Here is a 20,709-nt window from a genome sequence, read left to right on the forward strand (position 1 = left end):
GCAGAGCTGAAATCAGAATAAAGCCAAAAAATCCCACATGCCTCTATTGTAAGAAGTAAATACAAGAGCAGAGTCTAGTTCAGAGGTAACAAGATAATACATGTGAAGTACCAGCCAAGGCCACTGTGGAGTCTTGGCAGCACGGAAGTATTTTGAGATTGTGAAGAAATGCATTTGTTTCAGAGAGTAGAGGGAAAATACCCTGTTTGTTTTGTTTTTGTAGAGCTTACATAGACCTTTGCAAAATGACTTCCTCAAGTGACTATGGGTCTCACTCCTGGGAGCTGTTGGTGACAGTTGATCATCAGCATGAAGAGGTACAAAAGGAATTCTTACTGCGGGTCACAGGGGACCTTCATGTTGGAGGACTGATGCTGAAATTAGTAGAACAAATCAGTGAGTAAAGACCTGTTTAATTTACACAGTGTTACTAAAATACTACATGCAGCTTTCTCTCTATGAAAAGAGGCTCGTGGGCATTTGCAAAGGGCACTGCCCCACTGAGCTCCTGGTAATGTGCACTGAGCATGCAGGGGCTGCAGGCTTTTAGGGCTTTTACATGGCCAGAACCCCCTGTCTGGGACTAAAACCCTTTAAGATCACAGCACAAACAAAACTAAGCTTTGGTTTTGTCTTCCAGTTAGACAAATTTCTTTGCATTTCTATGCATTGCTCTAGCAAACTCAGATGTGGGGCAACAACAAGAAAAAGAGTAAAATAAAAAAAAACAAACTCCTTGAACTTTAGTCTTTTGCATAGCTTGACTTTAGACAAACAAGAAGAGAGAAACTGAACTGTAACAAAACCCTTAAGCAAAACAGTGACAAGTAATTTGAAATTGGCTACTTAATAATTACAGAGTTTTTACTGCCAAGTGAAAGGTTTTCCTTTCAAACATGGGTTTTGAAGGAAACAAAAGGGAGATGCACAAGATACTCTTTCCAACAGGCTCCCATTCAATAGAAGGACGTTTTTACATGAACACACTTTGTGATGGTAAAGAAAACTACCTGGAGATAAAGATTTTTATCAAGGAATCTCTTTTCTAGCTTAAAGCAGGTAGCAAATTTGTGACACATTTCTACCACCTTCTTTGCATACTTGATAAACAATTCAGTCAGCAAACAAATGGTAGCTGAAGTTCTCACCCCGTCAGAAGATTAATTTTTCACAGCATTTTTACAACTAGTAACTAGTGTGAAAAGCTTTCTATATGAACTAATATTTAAAGCAAATCTGTAACTAAAAAAGTGATTTGTATCAGCAGCTCTCTTGAGACAGTTTTTACCAAGCAACTGCAAAATAGGATAGGGCTCTGCTGTGTTACAGACCTGCTGAGGAATAGCCTCTGCCTGGCAGAGCTGATAAGGAGGAACAAGAAATGATGCAGAAGACTGAAACAACTTGACCAAGATCACACAGAAACTTCCCCTGCTACTACACAGCATTGGCACTAAGGAAGTCCTCTCATCTTGGAATTCCCCCTGAAACTCAGAGCAGCAACGCTTTAAATGTTTCATTGTGTGCATGCTTCTCATGCTGGTGGAGGTTTTGACACCTTTCAGGTCAGGGCAGCTTGCTGCTCAAGAGAATCAGAGAAAAGCCACTGTTCTCCCACTCCAAAACTCTTTAATATGCTATCAACAAAGTGTTCTTGATTCAGCAAGCCTTACTTTATCTATATGTTTTCAAAATACAAAATGCAGAAGTGTTTCTTACGCAAGCAGAATGCAGGCAAGTCCATCTAGGTGAAACAAGGCAGTCGTCCCTTGGCAGGCCTGTCTTCTCTGAGATGTTGTTGTAAGCAACCCCTGTCAGTCCCTGGTCAGCCACAGCAGCCTGCCCTATGCACAGACTAATAAAAGATGTAACTGTGTCCTACCATGTCCCTGAGAGGAACCCTGTCGTACCACTGGGAACAGCCCTCAGCTGTCTGTCTCCAAGACTTCAGGGGACTCATTGCTGCTTCTTCACACTGCAGAAATGAGCTCTTCAGTGGTGCTTCCCAGGAGGTTGTGGAAGAACTGCTGCCTGTCTGGGTGCATACAAGGTTTTGTGGGAGGATTTTCAGCTTGCACTATCAAGTTGTGAAGTGTGTGCCCTTGTTACTAGTCCATGTCCCAGCACAAGCCAAGCACTGTTGGATTGTGTGTAGCACCAGATTCAGCAGATGTGTTTTCCCTGTGGATATCTGCAGGGTTAGGGCAATATCACAGGCAGCACCTAGGTCAAATTCAGGGAAAACAAAGTGACTGCGACGAGTATTCAGCAGATGGGTTCTAAGTCTCAGGAACTGCAGTTGCTCTTTTATGATAAATAAATTCTGCTGTTTGCAGAGCACTGTTTCCAAACCAAGTTTTTTTGTGCGTTTCCTCCATAGTTTATTAATAACCATTTTGTATTTTCCTAGAAATACCACAAGATTGGTCAGACTATGGTTTCTGGTGGGAGCAAAAAAAATGTTGGCTTCTGAAAACCCACTGGACCCTTGATAAATGTGGGGTGCAGGCAGATGCTAAGCTCTTCTTTACTACTCAGCACAAAATGCTGCGGCTTCGCTTGCCAAACATGAAGACTGTGAGACTGAAAGTCAGCTTCTCTTCCATGGTATTCAAAGCTGTCAGTGACATCTGCAAAATTCTCAGTAAGTAAAACTAAATCCCCTCTGGCAACTACATTGGAGCATTTGATGAGGTGACTTTGTTTTGATGTGAAGTCCTTACTCACAAAACTGTTTAGCTTGAGGAGAAACGTGATTGATGAATTGACCTAAGATCAAAAGATAAAGCTTTTTTTTTTTTTGGTTTAGTTTCCAGTGCACATCAATGGTTCTCAGTCTTTGTGATAATTGATGCAAACAGTGTCAGAAATGTGTACTGTGAGCTGCAGGAGGTACAGGACAGCTAAAGTCCTGTTGATGGCTTTGTAGGAATCCCTGTCCTCTTTGACCAGGACTCAGTCCTGCTTATTCTGTGCTACTGACTAAGAGCTTGAGCTTGTCAGTCTCCTACACAAGCCTCCACTATAGGCAATTTTACTTGGGTCAACTGATTTATTACCTATTTTCCCTAGCATTGATGATATTCAGCTTGGCCTCTTGGTTATATGTATTCAGTTCAGAAGAAGCATGTTTTAAGTGCTCAGAAGTTTTAATGCCCAAACCTCTTTACATCAGGGTGTACACCCTACAAACCCATGAATTGTTGCAGCACAAAGTCCCCAGATCTACTCTTCCCAGTAGTGGAGCACCTCCAAGTAGAGATGTGCTTTGGCAGCATGACAGACCTGTGTGCCTGCAATCCACAAGAATATGTCAAGTCTGCAGACAGTCTCCAGAATCCCTTAGTTTTAGGGGAAAATGGGGATTAAAATCTTCATTTTCATTTAGATCTTCAAAGCTCAGCCCATTAACACATGCATCTTCTGAAGGAATTTACCACCTCATATTGACCACAATACAGCTTTCAATTTCATCTTCTAGCAGTGGACTGTGACAGGTATACTATGTTTTTATTATACTTAACAGCTCTGCTAAAATGTTGCCATAATTATTCAACTGACATTTGGCCTAAATATTTCTACCCACATTTTTCTTCCAGATTGAGTCAGGACAGGAACCTCGTAACTTTTCTCATGAGTGAATACTGTCAAAAATGTCTTTGCTTACCCCAGGATAAAAGTGTGTTTCAGAACCAAAGTGGCAGGTTTGCAGCTGACAATGTGTGTGAGTCAGCAGAGCATCAGGGAACAGGGTATAGCTGAGATGGAACCTTGCACATGAAACAGAGTGACTAATAAAAGGCATGAGCTTCAAATGGTTCTGTTTCTGTTCTTGCTTACTGATAAGTCAGACATTTCAGTGAGGTTACTATAGTCAAAGGGGATTGCAGAGCCTTTAGGGAGAAAGAGTTTTTCACCAGTGTTCTAAAATGCAGTTATGCTTGCTACAAAAGCAGGTTTAAATCCTGCCAAAACTCATTCTCACAGCCCAAAGTCTTTGGCCTTGTTATTGAATGACTGCATTTTCCATGGCTACTGCTTTGAACCTGCTAAAAATAACATCCAGGTTGCAACATGGAGCTTCCCCAAATGCTACTACCAACCATGGGCTTTTTTTTTTTTTTTTCTTTCTTTTTAATGTATTCTTCTAAGTTTCAAGTGTTTCATTCTGGTTCACTTCCCAAATTGCCATTGTAGATATCAGACGGTCAGAAGAACTCTCTCTGTTGAAGCAGTCAGAAGACACACTCAAAAAGAAAAAGAAAAAAGACAAGAATAGTAAAGAACCGGTTACAGAAGATATTTTGAACTTGTGCAACTCCCCAGTGAGTTCTGGATTATCAGGTAATGAAAAATCAATAGGATTTTATTCTTCTGACCAAAAGTCAAAAAAGGAAGAAATTCTTTGTTACACCTAAAACCACGGAGACCAGTTTAATGTAGGATGATAGAGAGACACAGTTGGCCTAAAATTAAAGGCTTCAGATCATTGAAATCTCCAAGATATCAATATTTTTGTCTCTTTCAACTTGCAGGAAGTCCAGGTCTATACAGTAAAACCATGACACCTGTTTATGATCCTGTCAGTGGGACACCAGCTTCTTCTACCATCACCTGGTTCAGCGACAGTCCCTTGACTGAGCAGAAGTGCAGTGTCCTTGCCTTCAGCCATCCCATCTGTTCTCCAGAAACACTGGCAGAGATGTACCAGCCTCGGACTTTAGCTGACAAAGCCAAACTCAGTGCAGGGTAAGATGCATCTCTCAGATCTTTGTTACCTGCCCTAACAAAGTTAGCATTAACTATGACTGTATCAAGACTTAAAAACATGCTCTGGTCTAGGTTTTGTTTCAGAAAGACTCTTCTTAATCTTTTTTCCTTATTCTTGGTTAGGCAATTTTGTTTTAAAGTGATGAATGATATAATTGTGCAGGCTTTGGACTGAATTCTGTTAGATGAAGGCAAATCCAGTTTAGCACTGTGGGCACAGCTCAAGGGCAGTTTGAATAGCAACATTAAAGGCTTTAAATGGACAGTGGAAACACATGGGTAAATTCAGTAAAGCTCTGAGGCGTTACAAATAAGTGACTTACTGAATTATACACAAGCAAACATTGCTGATTGTACACCACAGAAGAATACAGAGCACTGGGGGGTTCAGTGGTGCAACTGTTTGAGAGGGTTGTCTCTCTAGCATCAAAATAATGTCATTTTTAGATCTGTAGAACATTTAACAGTGACTTGGATATTTTCATTGGATTTCACTGAAACATAAGTAGCTAGAGTTATAAAACAGCAAACACTGAAATAAAAAGGAGTTGTCAATACAGGTACCCTTTTGCCCTGGCTTAAATGAACCTCCCATTTCTGGAGCTCAAGAAGACAAAATCTTACTGGCATTGGTCACCCCACAACTAGTTACTGCTCAGTTTCTGGCATCTACCATGATGTTTTGAATAGTGCTGGAGAAAAACACAGGAAGATTGTAGGTATTGGGTTATACCATGGAAGTTGGAAATTCATATGAATGTTCCATCTGAAGTTATGTGACTTCCCCAGACTTTCAGGAATTAGAGCTGTTTGTTCCCACTTTTGTTTGAAAATGACACTGGAGCTCTGCAGGTGTGATAGTTTTTCCTGTGCAGATGAATCTGTGGGTTGTTTTCTTCCACAGCTGGCTAGATTCATCTCGATCACTGATGGAACAAGGCATCCTGGAGGATGATCAACTTCTTTTACGCTTTAAATATTACACTTTCTTTGATTTGAATCCAAAAGTAAGAGCTTTGTTTTTATTGCTGTTTGTTGTTCGCCTGCTTTCATGTCAAGGAGCTAGAGCACAAGCATACTGAATTCTAGCTAGGATTTGTTACAGGCCCTTCAGAGATCAAACTCACCTTCTTCCCCTCAGCTATGGCTGCACTTTTCCCCTCTGGACACTGAATCACCATTCCTCACCTGAAATACAATCTTAAGTATAAAGATGAGATCTGAAGAGCACCAGAAACAACATCTCCATTTCCAGAGGGGCTGGTTTACTTCCTGCCTCTCTTTTAACACGAAAAATTCAGGGAAAAACTCAACCAACAATATCCTAAATGATGTGATAAAAAATCCTAAAAGATATGAGCCCTATTTTTGAAAATGGACTTAAAAATGGCATTTATGTTCCACTGCCCTTCACTGAATATTCAGCTTTTCTGGGCTGAAGCCTTCAGCAGCAGTGAAGCACTTAAATTGTTTCAATGTGGGAGATGAAACACCTTTGGAAAGTTCACCAAAAGTATTTAAGTCGCTCAAAATTTAAGTATTCTGATACTTAATATAATATTTAAGTATTTCAAAACAAGACTTTGTTTTCGAAAATTTTTCTTAAAGTTTTTCTCAAATGGCCTCTCATTTGCCTTTATTTCCACTAAAAGTTGGTCACAGTAGTTTTGTTAAGAGTTTTTATGGCTTGCATGATACCTTTAATGAAATTAAAGCAGGATCATTGACCAGTGTAAATCAACAACAGTTCAAATGTGAATTTTAGGGGATTTGGCAATCACATTGTTATTTGCTGTAAATTCTGTAAAACTCTTTTGTTTCAGTCGTCTCAGATAAACAGAAGAGCACTTTCTAGTTCAAGATGGCATGTTTTTGGGTGAAATACCATCCCCACTCAAATTCAAGTACAGTGTCTCAACTTCAGCAGCCCAAACATTTCCCTTCTTTGCCCCAGGCAGCCCTGGAGCCATTGGATGAAACAACCCAAAACAGCTTCCGCAGCTTAATAGCTCAGCACTACTGGGAGAGGTCAGGCTCTGAGGTTGACCCTCCCACCACCTACCTTTAACCAGCTCTGGGGCTTGAATATTTCTGTGAGTCACTTCAGCTTGTTAACCAAGCAGAGCATAAGAAACGATCACTATCCAAACGATGGACAGTGAATGAAAGCAGCTCACAGCTGGCTCTGACAAACTCGAGGCTGTGCACAGACAGAGCCAGAAGGGAAAGGGTGCAGAGCAGCAGGGGGGAAGTGGCAGGAGGGTTCCTGCTGCTCACACTCACGTTCCTGTCGGCCACGGCGCGTCACTTTCGTGCTCCTAGTGTGGTTCCCCGCTCAGCCAAGCCGGTCGGGGGGCAGCTGCCACAAAAGGGGGTGTCTTCATCTGCCCCTCTGCTCCAGCTGATCATTCTGGCAGGCCAGCAAGCGCCGCCACCTCCCGGCGAGCTGGTACGGGAGAGGCGTGGGGGCGTGCAGCAGGGCAGCGGGGGAGGAAGGAAACGACTGCCATGGCTTCAGGGCAGCGTTAGGTGAGCTGCAGCTCTCTGCCAGCCGGTGTGGTGAGGGTCACCAAGCACCCACCTTGTTCCTCTTTGCTGCAGTACGACGCCGTGCGGATCAACCAGATCTACGAGCAAGCGCGCTGGGCCATCCTGCTGGAGGAGATCGACTGCACCGAGGAGGAGATGCTCATCTTCGCCGCCCTGCAGGCACGTGCTAACCCCCAGCTGCAGAGCCTCTCCCCGAGAGCCAGGGCAAGGCCAGGCTAGAGCCCAGGCCAGCAGCTCTGCTTGGACTGGGGGTCTGCTGCTTGAGGGACAAACAACAAGCAGCAGCCCCCAGCTCAATTCAGTAGCAGCACACACCATTATTCAAACTGACACACAATTGCAGAGCAATTCACTGGACCCAGGATGTGACTTTGATACCAGGCTGTTCTGAAGGGTATTACTAGAAAGTGCTGCTTCCCATACCAGCTACCATCCTTTCACATATTCTCCCTGAAAATTTCTCTAATACATAAATAGGCATGTTCAGAACAGAGTGAAGAAGAGCTCTGGCACAAGGTGAAAATGGGGACGCTATGGAGCACATAGAAATTTGACAGGACCTAGCATGGTTCAGTCCCTGAATATATGTAATAAGGCACAAAGTTTATTAATAATTAATTCCTTCCTTTTAAATGTAAATGGAGCTGCCAAAAAAATTCATGGCCTGACACTGTGGCACACCAGAGAGCCTTGCTGCTAAGTTTCCACTTAAAGCTGACTGTACTAGGGATGCAAATGTCAGCCCTGAGTCAGCCTCACGGAATAGGGGTGATTATCCAGTGAAGGAATACAAACACTGGCAATTAAAGTGGGAAACTGTTAGCAGTAATTGCACTGGAGGTCACAGTGGATGTACCTGTTGCTTTGTGAGAAAAAAAAAACAAAGCATAGTCCTGTGCTGCAGAACTTTACACAGTTGCCCTGACTCAGCAGACTAAGTGGCCTGTTTTCATATGCTGACTGTGTGTTGATATCTTGACCCTTTGATCTTGTTATTTTATTGCAGTATCACATAAGCAAGTTATCATTATCATCAGAGGCACAGGATTTCCCCTGTGAGTCAGAAGTAGATGAAGTAGAAGCTGCACTTTCTAATCTGGAAGTGACACTGGAAGGTGGAAACACAAGTAATGTTTTGGTATGTCCTTTCCCTATGTCCAGTGCATGGACTGTGATGAGCCTGCCTGGTTCCTGATTTTTTTAACAGAGTTAACAGGTGATTACAAAGTGCATTGTACTAAATTCTTCCTGATTATTCCTGATAGGAGGACATCACAGACATCCCGAAACTTGCTGATAATCTCAGGCTAGTTAGGTGAGTTATTAAAACTAAAAATAAACCATACAAAACAAAAAGATCAACCACAGAAGAGATCTCCTGAGTTTTTAATTCTAATCTGATGGTAGATCCTACTGTTATAAATTAAGAAATACACCAGATAGGTCTAACTACCTAATATCATCCTCTTCAAATCTTTTTCCTGCTGCTTCTGAGCAAAATTCTTAGCAAATCTTTCTAGCTCTTGGGGTGCTGGGGTAGCTATGCTTACACCTATTAAAAGACCAGGCTCTTTGCATTTCCTAGTGCTCATCAATCATCACCTCTAAACAACAGTCTACAGTTTTGTTTTCAATATATTTTACTGTTTTTTGCCAATGAAAAACTAGAAAAAACTTTCAGCTCTCCCTGAGGAGAATTTCTGAAGGCAACCCTGGGGATTTATTTTTTTTAAACAAAAGAAACAATCAAGTCACCTGTTTTCTAACCAAACACGGAGTCTGGTTTTTTTTTCTAATATTAAGAGGATTTTCTGTGATCCTCCTGTAATATGTTGATTTATAGGTTACTCAAATGACTGCAGTGACCTCAAGTCCATAATGGCTTTTATCACAAAAGAGTCTTCGTGTTTGAGAAAGATAAAGATTTCTATTGCACAAATATTTATCAGATTCATATTTATAGTCAGTGGGACGAAAGCTGCACCTGAAGAGTCACTAACCTGCAGTTAACTGTTAAGATTTGTTAATTATTCATTTCCAATTAGGAATTTTATTTGACATTCAAATTACTAAGGTGGATTAACATGAAAGGGAATTTAAGCCTTTTAAGTTCTCTGTTACTCACCTCAAACAATGTATTGTTTATTTTTCCCCAGCAGTAGAGCAGTTTGCTTTTAAAAGCATTCAGCAGTTGGTTTTCATCATGAAAAATTTCCTATAGACATAATAAATGACTAAACCTAAGACACTGTAAAAAGTACAAGAGGTGTAAAATGTTTCCTTAAAGGAACAACAACATTTTGTTACTATCATTATTTGCTTAATTGTGTGTCATCCTGCTGACTCTATTCACATAGTGAACTTTTATTCACCTTTATTCACAGCATGCACCACATTAGCACACTAGTAAATACTGCTTTCAGGTGGGTGATGATACTGTGGAAAATTACAACTCTTTTTTTCAAAAACAGCAAAAAAATGCTTTCCAAAGATCTTTCAGCAACTTGGTTTTGTGATAAAAAAATAACTTTTTTAGTCTAAAAACGTTATGTCACTGTACTGAAAAATTTAAAGCCAAAATGTTTGGCAGTTTCAAAAATCCCAGTGAAGTTTTTATTTAAACATAAAAATTTCATTTTCTGGAAAGGATTCTAAACTAGGATTTCTAGAAAGGTTCTGGAGAAGGCAAGAGTGGGCAAAATAAATCACTGTTTCCCAGTTAGCTCTATACTCTCTGTGCCATCTTCATAGATTTAAAGGGAAGTCCTAAATAAATAGTGGAATTTAGTGGGTTTTTTTTTCCTTTTTTAACTTCATTGTTGGCCTTTGTAGCTAATTGTGAAGCATTTCTCTATTAAAATAGGGCTAAGATCTCTGATTTTCTCTCCTGAAATATACTGAACCTCTGACTTTATTTACACAAAGACACAGAGCTTTGTTAGTGTATTCTTAGTAGACTTAATTACGATTTTTATCTCTTACTGAAAAGAGGTGGGGTTGGCACAATGATTATATTTGACCATCAGCATCTATCAGTTCTCAATTCCAAAGTAGATATCTTCAGATTTACTTTATGAAATAAATCCATTTGCATGAACAAAGAATTGAAATTAAGTAAAATAATTAAAATGAGGATTACATCCATCTATTTACATGTGTGTGGAGCTGGAGTAACACCGTCCCAGTGGAAGAAGATGGTTTAAACTATTACTCTTCTTGGAGTGCTACATAACCTCTATAAACTTAGGGAAGGAATCTTTTTTGTGTTACATACTAATGAGGTAAAGCCAAAAAGATGGTGTCTACTCCTTTACAATTTCATGATTACACACTAGTTTTATAGGTGCAAATCTTCTAGAGAAGGAGCTATGAAAAACTGACGCTAATTCTAGTGCATGTGAACAAACCAGATCCACTATAATATTTGTGAGTAACTTGGCAATTTGTACATTTCAGGATAAACAACTGATTAATTTTTTTCTTTTAGGCCAAAGAAGCTGGCACTCAAAGCCATCAAGGAATACTGGTTTGTCTTTAAAGACACTTCTGTATCTTATTTCAAAAACAAGGAATCGGCACAGGGAGAACCTATTGAGAAAATCAACCTAAAAGGTAAAATTTCCTCCTTTCTGTTGCATTCTGCTCCTGCAGGGACATCATCTGTTCAGTGTCAGGGAACCAGTGATGCCCAGGATTCATCCTAGAATAAAGCTCTGGAAGAGAAAGAAGATTGACCACTGTGAACACATAGCTCTGCATACCAATCTGCATATCCTCAGTAGGTCAGACAAACTCCTGGGAAAGCTAGCCAGGGTGGCTGGAGCCTCACCAGGGAGCCCACAGCCTTGGTGTCCCTTGAGACAAAGGGGAACTGAAGGCATCCTCCACCCCAGATGAATCCAGAAGGCCTGTAACAGCACCATCAATATGAAATACCAGGTCCCCAGAGCTCTCTGGGATCCCTGAACTGGCCATCACTGGTGCAGATGTCACCCACATCCCACTGCTTCTGAAAATAGAGTCCAGGCTTTCAAGTCACTTAGAGTCAGTTTTCTAGAAGTGCCTATCTCATCAGTTCCTCTCTATTTTAAGTGCTGAGCATTCCCTAAGATCAGGCTGAGAGGTTTTGAGAGCACTTGCATCCTTGCTCTTCCACACTGACTAACGTGCTCTTCAAGTTCAGAGCATTCATCACCCTGGCAAGCCAGGCCAGGCACTACACTGGAACACAAACCTTTCATTAGGCCTAAGCTTTGAGTCTTGGCCCTTGATCTCCAAGAAAACCCACCATTAAGTCCTGTTCTGTAGTATTAATCAGCACTTAAAGTTAGCAATGTAGTAATTAAATAAGTTCATTTCTTTCTGATTCTCTGTCATCTAGGATGTGAAGTTGTACCAGACGTGAATGTGGCAGCGAAGAAGTTTGGAATCAAATTACTCATTCCTGTTGCTGATGGCATGAACGAGGTGTATTTAAGGTGTGATGAGGTGAGGAATGGGACATGGGACAGTTTCCATTCCAGACAGTTTGGCAGATTGGCTAGAAGGGCCATTGCCCTCTTCTGGAATTTGGGTAGAAAAATAAGGCTGCTGCAGAGAGTTTACTTTCTATATGTTTAATGAAATTTAAGAATGATGTGGTGGTCTAACAAATGAAAGGACAATTATTCCATGCTTCTCCTCAGTTTCCAAGTAAAGCTGCTGGAGTGAAAAAAAAGAACAAACTATTTTTAAAAAAAAAAAAAAGGCTACAATGTATTTGTTCCAGTGCTTTCAGAGGACTGAGGTTTGGGGTTTGTTTTCTTCTTTTTTCTTAATTAGAACTCCCCCCATTCAGATGAAGGTACTGTGGTAAAGATCTTATATTAGTTTTCATTTTATTTGTCTTGCAATGTAGCAATCCAAATTGTGTAAAAAATGTTCATTAGGTGCAAAACAGCCATGCAATAAAACTTCCAAGAGAAACTACTCCAAAGGACTGGGTTTCTTTGAAAATGTAAAACCTAACTATTCTGCAAAGGCAGCCCCATAGGTGGAACTAGCCCACTCGGGGAGGTACTGTGGTAACCACATCCACACAAATTAAGCAGAATAACTCCAGAGTGGTTTTATCCTGCAGTGGAAGATGTGTGAGCAGTAGTCACATTCATAAATGGTTTGTCCAGAACCACCCACCAATTGTCTTTGTTGCAGGAGAACCAGTACGCTCGGTGGATGGCTGCTTGTGTTTTAGCTTCAAAAGGCAGAACGATGGCCGACAGCTCTTACCATCCTGAGGTCCACAAGATCCTTTCCTTTCTAAAGATGAAGAACTGGACCATGTCTTCCCAGGCTGTCTCTGATCCAGAGAGCACAGATATGAAACCAGAGTGCTTTGTTTCACTGCGTTACAGCAAAAAATACAAGTCCAAGCAGGTATTCTGGGTATTCTGATGGCTGGGTACGGGTGGTTCCAGTGACTGCTTAGGGGTGAGGCTGGATTGAAGCAGCATTTGGAGACCATACAGCAGAATCATCTTGCAATACTCATTTGTCCCACTGCAAGAGGCCTTTCCTTTAAACAACACAGGGACAGGTCTCTCAGCACTTCTTCCAGGTAATGCTACATCCACACCACTTCCTAAGCCATTCATCATGTTCTTCTCCTGACAACACCGTCCCCGAAAGTCTCTTCAGAGTACTGGAGGTTTTTAAGGACAGGAAGTTACTGGCTGTATCTTAAACAACAGTGTCTTCCTGTCCTCTTGGCCTGGGTGCCTCTCCTTCCTCTCCACCCAATTTCTTGTCTGCTGCTTTTGCTGTGAAAGAGTTTGGCCTGCCCATCCTCAGGACAGAGTCTCCAGAGCAGAATGCTGGAGGTAGACCCAGTGCAGCACAAACCCAGAGCTTGTGCCCCTGTAGCTCAGGTTCTGTCTCCAAGTGCTCTGTGCAGTACCTCTGCATGAACAGTGACAAGTGTCTGAACATGGCACCAAAGCTAATGAGGTTTGATTTAGTGAAAGCAAAAGGGGATTTTTGTTCTCCAGTCAACTGAAACCTTTCTCTCTTCCTGTGTTTCCCAGCTGATTGCTCGTATTCTGGAAGCCCACCAGAACGTGTCCCAGATGACCCTAGTGGAGGCCAAGCTACGTTTTATTCAAGCCTGGCAGTCCCTGCCTGAGTTTGGCTTATCCTACTACATTGTGAGGTAAGCACACTGCTCCAGCCATGGCACTCTGTCTGCCTTCACACGGACCTGTTCAGCTCTGCCTGAAGGAACTTGTTGCTGGGATTAAACCCTTATTGACATAAACTCACTACAATGTAAAAAATGCATGTCTTGGGGGGGTTCTCAGGTCTGCAATATATTTGTTCACTCCAGCTCTTGCTGACTGGATTGATCAGATTTTGTGATAAAGTGCTTTTTGCTGAACATAATTTCTTTGACATTTCATTAAGGAAACTGCCCAAGAAAGGTCCTGTTGTGTTCACAGCAGTTGGACACTTAAGCTGAACATGGCAGGGTTCTGACCTGCAGTCTTTTCTCTTGACAAAGCAACAGAAAAAATGAAAAGTACTGACACAACCATACTTGGAGGCTCCTTCCTTTATTTGTGCTTAACACCTCTTCCAGGGCTAGTTAGGAATCATCTGTGGGATAGATTGAACCAACTGGGAACCACTCTCTGGCACAGAGGCTGGCTGGCAGAGAACAGCCCACATCTGTGCTATTACACTCTCTGACTTCCCAAAACCCAGTAGCCTCATGTGAACTACCAGATCACGTTGGCCCTTGGATGTTCCAGCTCCTCTGCCATACCTGGCAGTCATTTGAGGCCATGCTGCTTGGCTGCAGCCAGAAATCTGCCTGGGACTCTCCCAGGAATAGGACAGAACATGAGTTCAGTGCCTCAGGAATGTTCCTTGGCACTATTTAATTTACCAACAGAGGTGTAGGTGTTTTGCACCAGCTGTCACCACTAATTCTGTTAAACAAACAAACAAACCTAACACCTAAACTGCATTTTGTAGTGTAAGCAAAGCACCTCAGTGTGAATTCCTACAAACTGATGCACAGTATTTCAGTGGGGATGTCAGGTAAGGCACAAATTGTGGTCCAGGGACCATCTTCATCTTGGGAGAGAAGGTTCAGAAACAGGATCAAAAATTTTAAATATTAACAGCAGGAAGATGAGATTGCTTTCAGCATGAAGGTAGTTTTGTTATCAGAGTAATCTTTTCCTAGCTATTCTCAACTCAGAAATTTGTGTCCTCCAAAAGTTTTGATACTTTTGTATTGATTTTTCATCTCTACAATCAGAAGGAAGTTGAAATGTTGGAATGTCTCAATATTTCTGTAGTCTGATAATTTATACTCCGAAACATGTATATATTGCTAACACTTGTTTCCATAAGTTAATGGTGATAAATAATATAAAACATTAAATCTATTTTTATATGCTTAGATAATTTAGGTGAATGTAACTAGAAGAACACGTTTCAGTACTAGTGAAATGAAGCAATGAAAATTATTGTTGACATTTTTCCAGTAAAAAAAATATAATTAAATTCATGCATTTTATCAGAACAGTATTTTGTAGCAGAAAACAATCAATTGGAAAGATTTCAGCCAGATCTACCTGCCTGATTGTTTTCCATCTTATAGTACATGCTCAAATGTTTTGGGTTGTTTGGTTGGGTTTTTTTCAGGTTTAGAGGAAGCAAAAAGGATGATGTGCTTGGGGTGTCCTATAACAGGCTGATCCGAATAGATCTAGCCACAGGAGATCCCATCACAACGTGGAGGTTCTCCAACATGAAGCAGTGGAATGTGAACTGGGAAATACGCCAGGTAAAACTGGAAGGGCTCTCTGCCTTCAGTCACTGCCTTTCAGACACTGGAGGATGCTCTCAGAAAAGCTTGTTAAGCCTCATCAGAAGATTTTGAATGTGTTGTGACATGTTATTAAATCATCTCTCTAAATTTTTCTCTTAATGGAGTCTGTAGTCAAAATTCAGAAACTAAAAGGTCTCCAGTTTAAAAGGTGCCTATCAGGTTTATTCTTTGTAAGTCGCCCTTGGTTCTGATGGGGTGAAACACACAGCCTCCAAGGTAAATTGCAGCCCATTATGTTTACTGCTCTGCCACAGAAAAAAAAAACACATTTTAACTCTTTGGGGTTTGAAAGCTTGAATCCAGCTCTGTAAACTGGAAATTTCAGAGGAAGAACTAGTGGGACCTGATGTAAATTCAAGCAGGCTGGAAACTGTTCTTGCTTACAGACTTTTCTGCATCCAACTGCAGGAGCCAGGAGAGGTCAGATGCAATCCCTGCTGCTCTCCTGCACTACTCCCTGTGCCAGAGCCTGTGATTTTGGATAAAGCTGATGGGTTTGCTTCCAAAACAGGCAGAATCTATAGTTACCAACTATGCTCAGTTTGCTGGATTTTAGAACTGACAGTAGTTTGAAATCAAAAGGTGGCCCCCCAAAACAGATTGAGGTCAGCACATAACAATGCACAGTGTGAAACGTTATTGGTTAGGAGTACAAAAGTCGGGAATGCCATTTGCTCTTCTCAGTGTTCACTTAATAGGCTGTTAGAAATCTAGTTAAAAGCTTTCATGGTTTTCTTGCCTGCCTGAACGAGCAGGAAGATTTTGTCCACAAGAGGGCCCTGCCACAGCAGAAAACTAGGAAGAAACGAGCAGCCCAACTTCCAGAAGGGAACTCTTGGTTAGCAGAGCCAGGTCCTGCTTTGTCACTGCATCTGTGGTGTAGCTGTGCTCTCCCACGTGCTCTTTTTCCCAGACGCAGCTGTTCTCCCTGTTCCTGACCCTGCCCTGTCTGTTGTCCTTAGGTTGCAATCGAGTTTGACCAGAACGTGTCTATCGCCTTCACGTGCCGCAGCGCAGACTGCAAGATCATCCATGAGTACATCGGGGGCTACATCTTCCTGTCAACACGCTCCAAAGACCAGAATGAGACACTGGATGAGGATCTGTTCTATAAATTAACTGGAGGCCAAGAATGAGGTGGAGTAAACCCTCTGCCCGCTTCTCCCCACACCTAAGATGCCCAGAAATTAAGCAAAAACGTCTCTGATTGCTAATTGCTGACTAATAAAAGTTGTACATGTTGATGTGTTTGTAATATGACTGGACTGTTTACAGTTTTTGTTAAATAATGAAGCTGAGGTCACTGGATGCAGCAGAGCGACTCCATCATCACCACCAGGAAAATGAAATCCCCCTTGTTTCCCTGTGGTACAGCTACGAGTTTTTAAATAAACAGTGTCTAGCCACTGGGCATTTCTGATCCTTGTACTTTTCATTGCAACCATGTGTTTAAGCATCCAGAACAAGTATCTTGAGGATATTGTACAGCAAATTTTCTTCTGTTACAGCCATGCAACTCCCAGTTAAAGTGGCCATTTTTAAAGGCCAGCATTTAACACAACTGAAGCTGAACAAATACATATTTTAAAGCTACGTGACTTGTCTAATACCTGCACTGGGAACAGAAAACATTCCATTAGCGTTCTGAAGTCCTGCAGGCTGAGCTATCAACTCAAGGAGTAATTACACATTGCTCAAAAATGTAGCACCCTCATCTACCTCCATCCACTTAAGTAGCTCCCTCAAAGCCAGAGGAGCTACTAGGCCTCTAAAACAAAGCATCAATCTTGGCAAAAACAGAATAAAAATGTTGATCTTTGGAGAAACTTTGTTAATTTCCAGCTTGAAAAAAAAAAAAAGCTATTTAAAATTATTTCCTTATTAAAAAGGCCTCAATGTAGGCTTTTCTAGTTTCTGATCCTGTTATTCAGTTTCACTGTGACATCTAACTCGAAACTAAACTTTTTTGTGTGAGTTGGGAGCTGAAATGCCTGTAGAAACCAGCACCACCTGCTTCCCAGCCCTCTGTGCTTCTCCCTCCTCAGCACTTTTTACACCAGGGCTGAGGGACTCTCCAGTTTTCCTTCAGTAAAGGACTTGCCCAATTCTCACTTAACTGACATACTGCAAGGATTTGCCTTGTGCTGTGAGAACCACCTGTAACAGTGCAAGTCCAAGCACTTAGAATATTTAAAATTTCTGGACTGGGATTTCAGGGAAACGATCAAATATTTCTGTTTGCTTTCCTGCCCCTCCCTCAGTTTCACTCCACATGTCACAGCTTTGTAAGGACCCAGAAAGTCTTTACTTGCTGCTCTGTGTGGGGCAGAGCTGGCTGTGAGCCCCACCTGCTGTCATTTTAGCTGCAAGGGAATGAATGATCCCTTGCTGCTGTCCTCTCTCCCTGTTTCTTTAGATCATCAACTACTCTTGCTCCACTCATCTTGCAAGACTTTTCCATAATAGGTAAGGAACTCTTAGGGAAGAAATCTGGTTTGATGCAACTGCTTTCAGTGCTGCATGTGACTGTACCTCCACTTCCTACAGGCAGCCCCTGGAGAGGCTGGAGTGGGAAGGCACAACCCAGGGCACTCCTGCACCTCCCTAATGCCCGGCTGGACACGGCTGGCAGTGCCTGGGAGTTGGCCTCCACCAGCCTGCTCTGCCTGGCACCTGCACCAGCCCACAGCACAGAGTCATCTTCCATCCACCCCACCTCAGCCAGCGTCCCAGCCAGGCTCCAGACGTTCCCCTTAATGCACACGGGGCACCACACCCTCCCTGACTCACGCAAGAGCCTCATCAGCCTTGGCTCTCGTACCCCCCTTTACAGAGGGTTGCAGACCACGGGCTCAGAGGCCTGCAGGAGCCACGTTATTAACTGCACGGTGCCAGGAGTGTGAGATGTTTCACAGAGTGAAAGCAGGACGGGGGCGTTTCCCCCGAAATTTCGCAATGCCGAGACAAAACCCTGGACAGGAATCCTGTTTAGATGAAAACAAAAACCTTTAGGAAACTAATGCCTCAGCTCAGCTGCAACCCTGTTCTGTCCATCGTGCTTAATTAAACCGAAGCGGGGTCAGGGTAAAACACCACCCATGTCAGAGGGCTGCTTTCTGTTCTCACTCACAACGAATTCCGGGGGGGATTTCACCCCTGCCTTCAGCATGTGTAACTGCAGTGGACAATGCACACACCCCACAGGTTTTTTTCTGAAGCCTCAGGCTAAATAATCCTGGTTTTGCATTCTCTCCCTGCTCTTTGTAGGAAAATGTCTTGCTTTTGCTCGCTCTGTGGACTGACCTGTAAAATACTTCTTTTGTAGGCTTAAAAGCCATTCTCCAGATTTTTTCAGGATATTTTTATTCTTAACCATCACTTGGATCATGGCCAGCAGGAAACACTCATCTCTTAAACTTTACAGCCTGGTACCATCCTCGCCTTCTCCTGCTCTGCCCATGCTCTGCTTATCTGGGTGTCACTCAGGAATGCAGGGCTCAGCCCCAGCGCTCCTGCAGGCGGAGGGGTTTCTGCAGCACTAAATCAGCCCCGGGGAGGGGGCGTCTGCTTCAGCTCTCTGAGCATCGTCCCTGTGAGCAGGCTGACAGACACGCCTGCCTTGACGAAGCCTTCCCCTGGCTTGCCACTAAAGCTCTTAGTAAAAGTAGAAAAAAAGGAGGGTAACTTGAAGGGATGCAGCCATGAAAGAACAGGCCAAAGTGACTCACAAAGGGGAAATCTCTGCCTGCTGCTACCAACTGATCTTAAAGAAACTGGCAAGAGAGATCTGCTGTCTGCCCGGGGAAACCTTCACCAACACCTGGGCAGCTCTTTGTGATGTAGTACCACAGCAGCAATATTCCAGGGGATCAGAGCTTGCAGCTAGGCAAAGAGCTAGCAAAATACAACACTTGCCTCAAAACTGAGCATCCAAAAAGCAAGAGGCAAAGGTGGAAAATAAAACTAACAAAAGCTCTTTTGCCAAGAGTGCTCATCTTCTTTCCAGAGGTTACTGGTATCACTGGGAAATCAAGTGCCTCTGGGCAAAGACTTCAGCTCCCTCCTGCCTCCACTGAAATAAGTGGCTGCTTGCTGGGATGCTTTTCCAGTCCTAGAAGGCTGCTTGCCTCAGCCTCCAAAATTAAGTCAGTATGGCTGAACACATTAAAAGTAAGGCCACATTTGGCTGTCCAGGTTTTATGGAGTGGTCATTTTAAAGGATTAAAAACAATACAACCACCACTGACAACTCCCTGTCTGCAAATACTGAGCTAACACAACAGAGACACTCAATAGCCCAAGGAAACCAGGGGCAGCTCCCTGCTCTCCAGCTTCTCAAAGAGGAGACTGGCAGCCAGCAGGTCTGCAAAGCTAAAGGGAAGGCAGTTTCCACTGGCCTGGCAGGGGCTGGACTTTTCTCCTATTTTACTAAATTCTTCAGATTTTTTTAACCTGCTGCGTTTCACCCTTTGAACCTAGCAGAGCACTGATCTCTGAAGGTACCTCAAACATCCCCAGCCTGCGTGCTGCCCAAAGCACAGGCCTAGGAGCTGCTCCACCAGGGTTAATCTGTGGGATTAGCCCCTCATTTAACAAACTATTTGTCCTGCCTTAGAGCCCTTCCACACAGGAACAATATGTACATCTCACCCAAACTCCAAGGAAACGCAGTGGCTCTATAGAGTACATAAAACCATATCAAAGACCATATCTTGTTCTGTGGATGTTCTGGTGATTCTCAAGGCTCTCTCCCCATGAAGATAATGAATGACACGGTCAATAGATAAGCTCTGCGTACATGCAGACTGAAGGTTTTTGGGAAAGCAAGACCTTTATCTGCACTTTAGCACCATAGTGTACAGGTCTGTGTTGCCTTTGTGGCCTGGAACCATTTTGTTGTCCTGACAAATGAAAAGCACTGTTCTCTGTGGAAATTTTAATCACTACTTGTTTTATAGTAGCAACTGAAGAACCACCCTTTTGCTTTTCCTTTGGAACATTCCCCATCAACTCATCCCTTTCCAGTTCCCAGCTTTTTTCTCAGCCCCTGACCAGCCTAATTATTATCTGAATGGTGGGAATGATGAGAAACCCAGCTCGGGGCAGGTCCCTTGGTGGGACATGTTTTACATTGTCAGCCTTATTTATCCAGCAAAGGAGGAGAGGAGGAGCAGGGAGGGCACTCTGCCAAGCCCCGCGGAGCGGCAGATGCAGAGCAGAGAACACAGCCCACGCACGGTGGGGCCTCCCGACTCCATCATGAGCAGCGTGAGATCCCGCAGGCCCCTCCATCGCCCGGGAGAATCCCCCTCTGCAGGAGCAGCAGGTGAGAGCTTGGCTTCTGGCGCCTCCCGAGGGCCTCCTCAGCACAGTCATGTGTGCTACGTGAACACTTCCAGGACTTAGTCCCAAGTGCAAACATCTTGGAGAGAAATATAAACACTCGGAGGCTTTTAGCGAGCAAAGCCCGGGCAGCAGGCAGAGCGCAGCTCTCCATCACCCCGACCTGTCGG

The 20,709-nt window shown here is 43.0% G+C and overlaps 1 protein-coding gene across 1 annotated transcript; it reads left to right on the top strand.

Moving 5' to 3' along the window:
• The first annotated feature begins 230 nt into the window (after positions 1-230).
• FERMT1 (fermitin family member 1) lies at positions 231-16,332 on the top strand. Its single transcript, XM_008948710.1, has 14 exons — positions 231-396; positions 2,411-2,644; positions 4,198-4,344; positions 4,536-4,749; positions 5,675-5,777; positions 7,372-7,479; positions 8,327-8,458; positions 8,586-8,635; positions 10,808-10,932; positions 11,702-11,808; positions 12,514-12,735; positions 13,383-13,507; positions 15,010-15,151; positions 16,159-16,332. The coding sequence occupies exons 1-14, from the start codon at positions 246-248 to the stop codon at positions 16,330-16,332; spliced, it is 2,034 nt and encodes a 677-aa protein (XP_008946958.1). The 5' UTR covers positions 231-245.
• Positions 16,333-20,709: the final 4,377 nt, after the last annotated feature.

Source organism: Merops nubicus, unplaced genomic scaffold, assembly GCF_000691845.1.
Source record: "Merops nubicus isolate BGI_N331 unplaced genomic scaffold, ASM69184v1 scaffold24311, whole genome shotgun sequence".
NCBI lineage: Eukaryota > Metazoa > Chordata > Aves > Coraciiformes > Meropidae > Merops > Merops nubicus.

Excerpts from the sequence above, each read along its gene's own strand:
- FERMT1 (XM_008948710.1), top strand. The coding sequence starts at position 246 with ATGACTTCCTCAAGTGACTATGGGTCTCACTCCTGGGAGCTGTTGGTG. Across the intron at positions 12,736-13,382 it reads AAAAATACAAGTCCAAGCAG|CTGATTGCTCGTATTCTGGA; the intron begins GTATTCTGGGTA and ends TGTGTTTCCCAG. Across the intron at positions 13,508-15,009 it reads TTATCCTACTACATTGTGAG|GTTTAGAGGAAGCAAAAAGG; the intron begins GTAAGCACACTG and ends GGTTTTTTTCAG.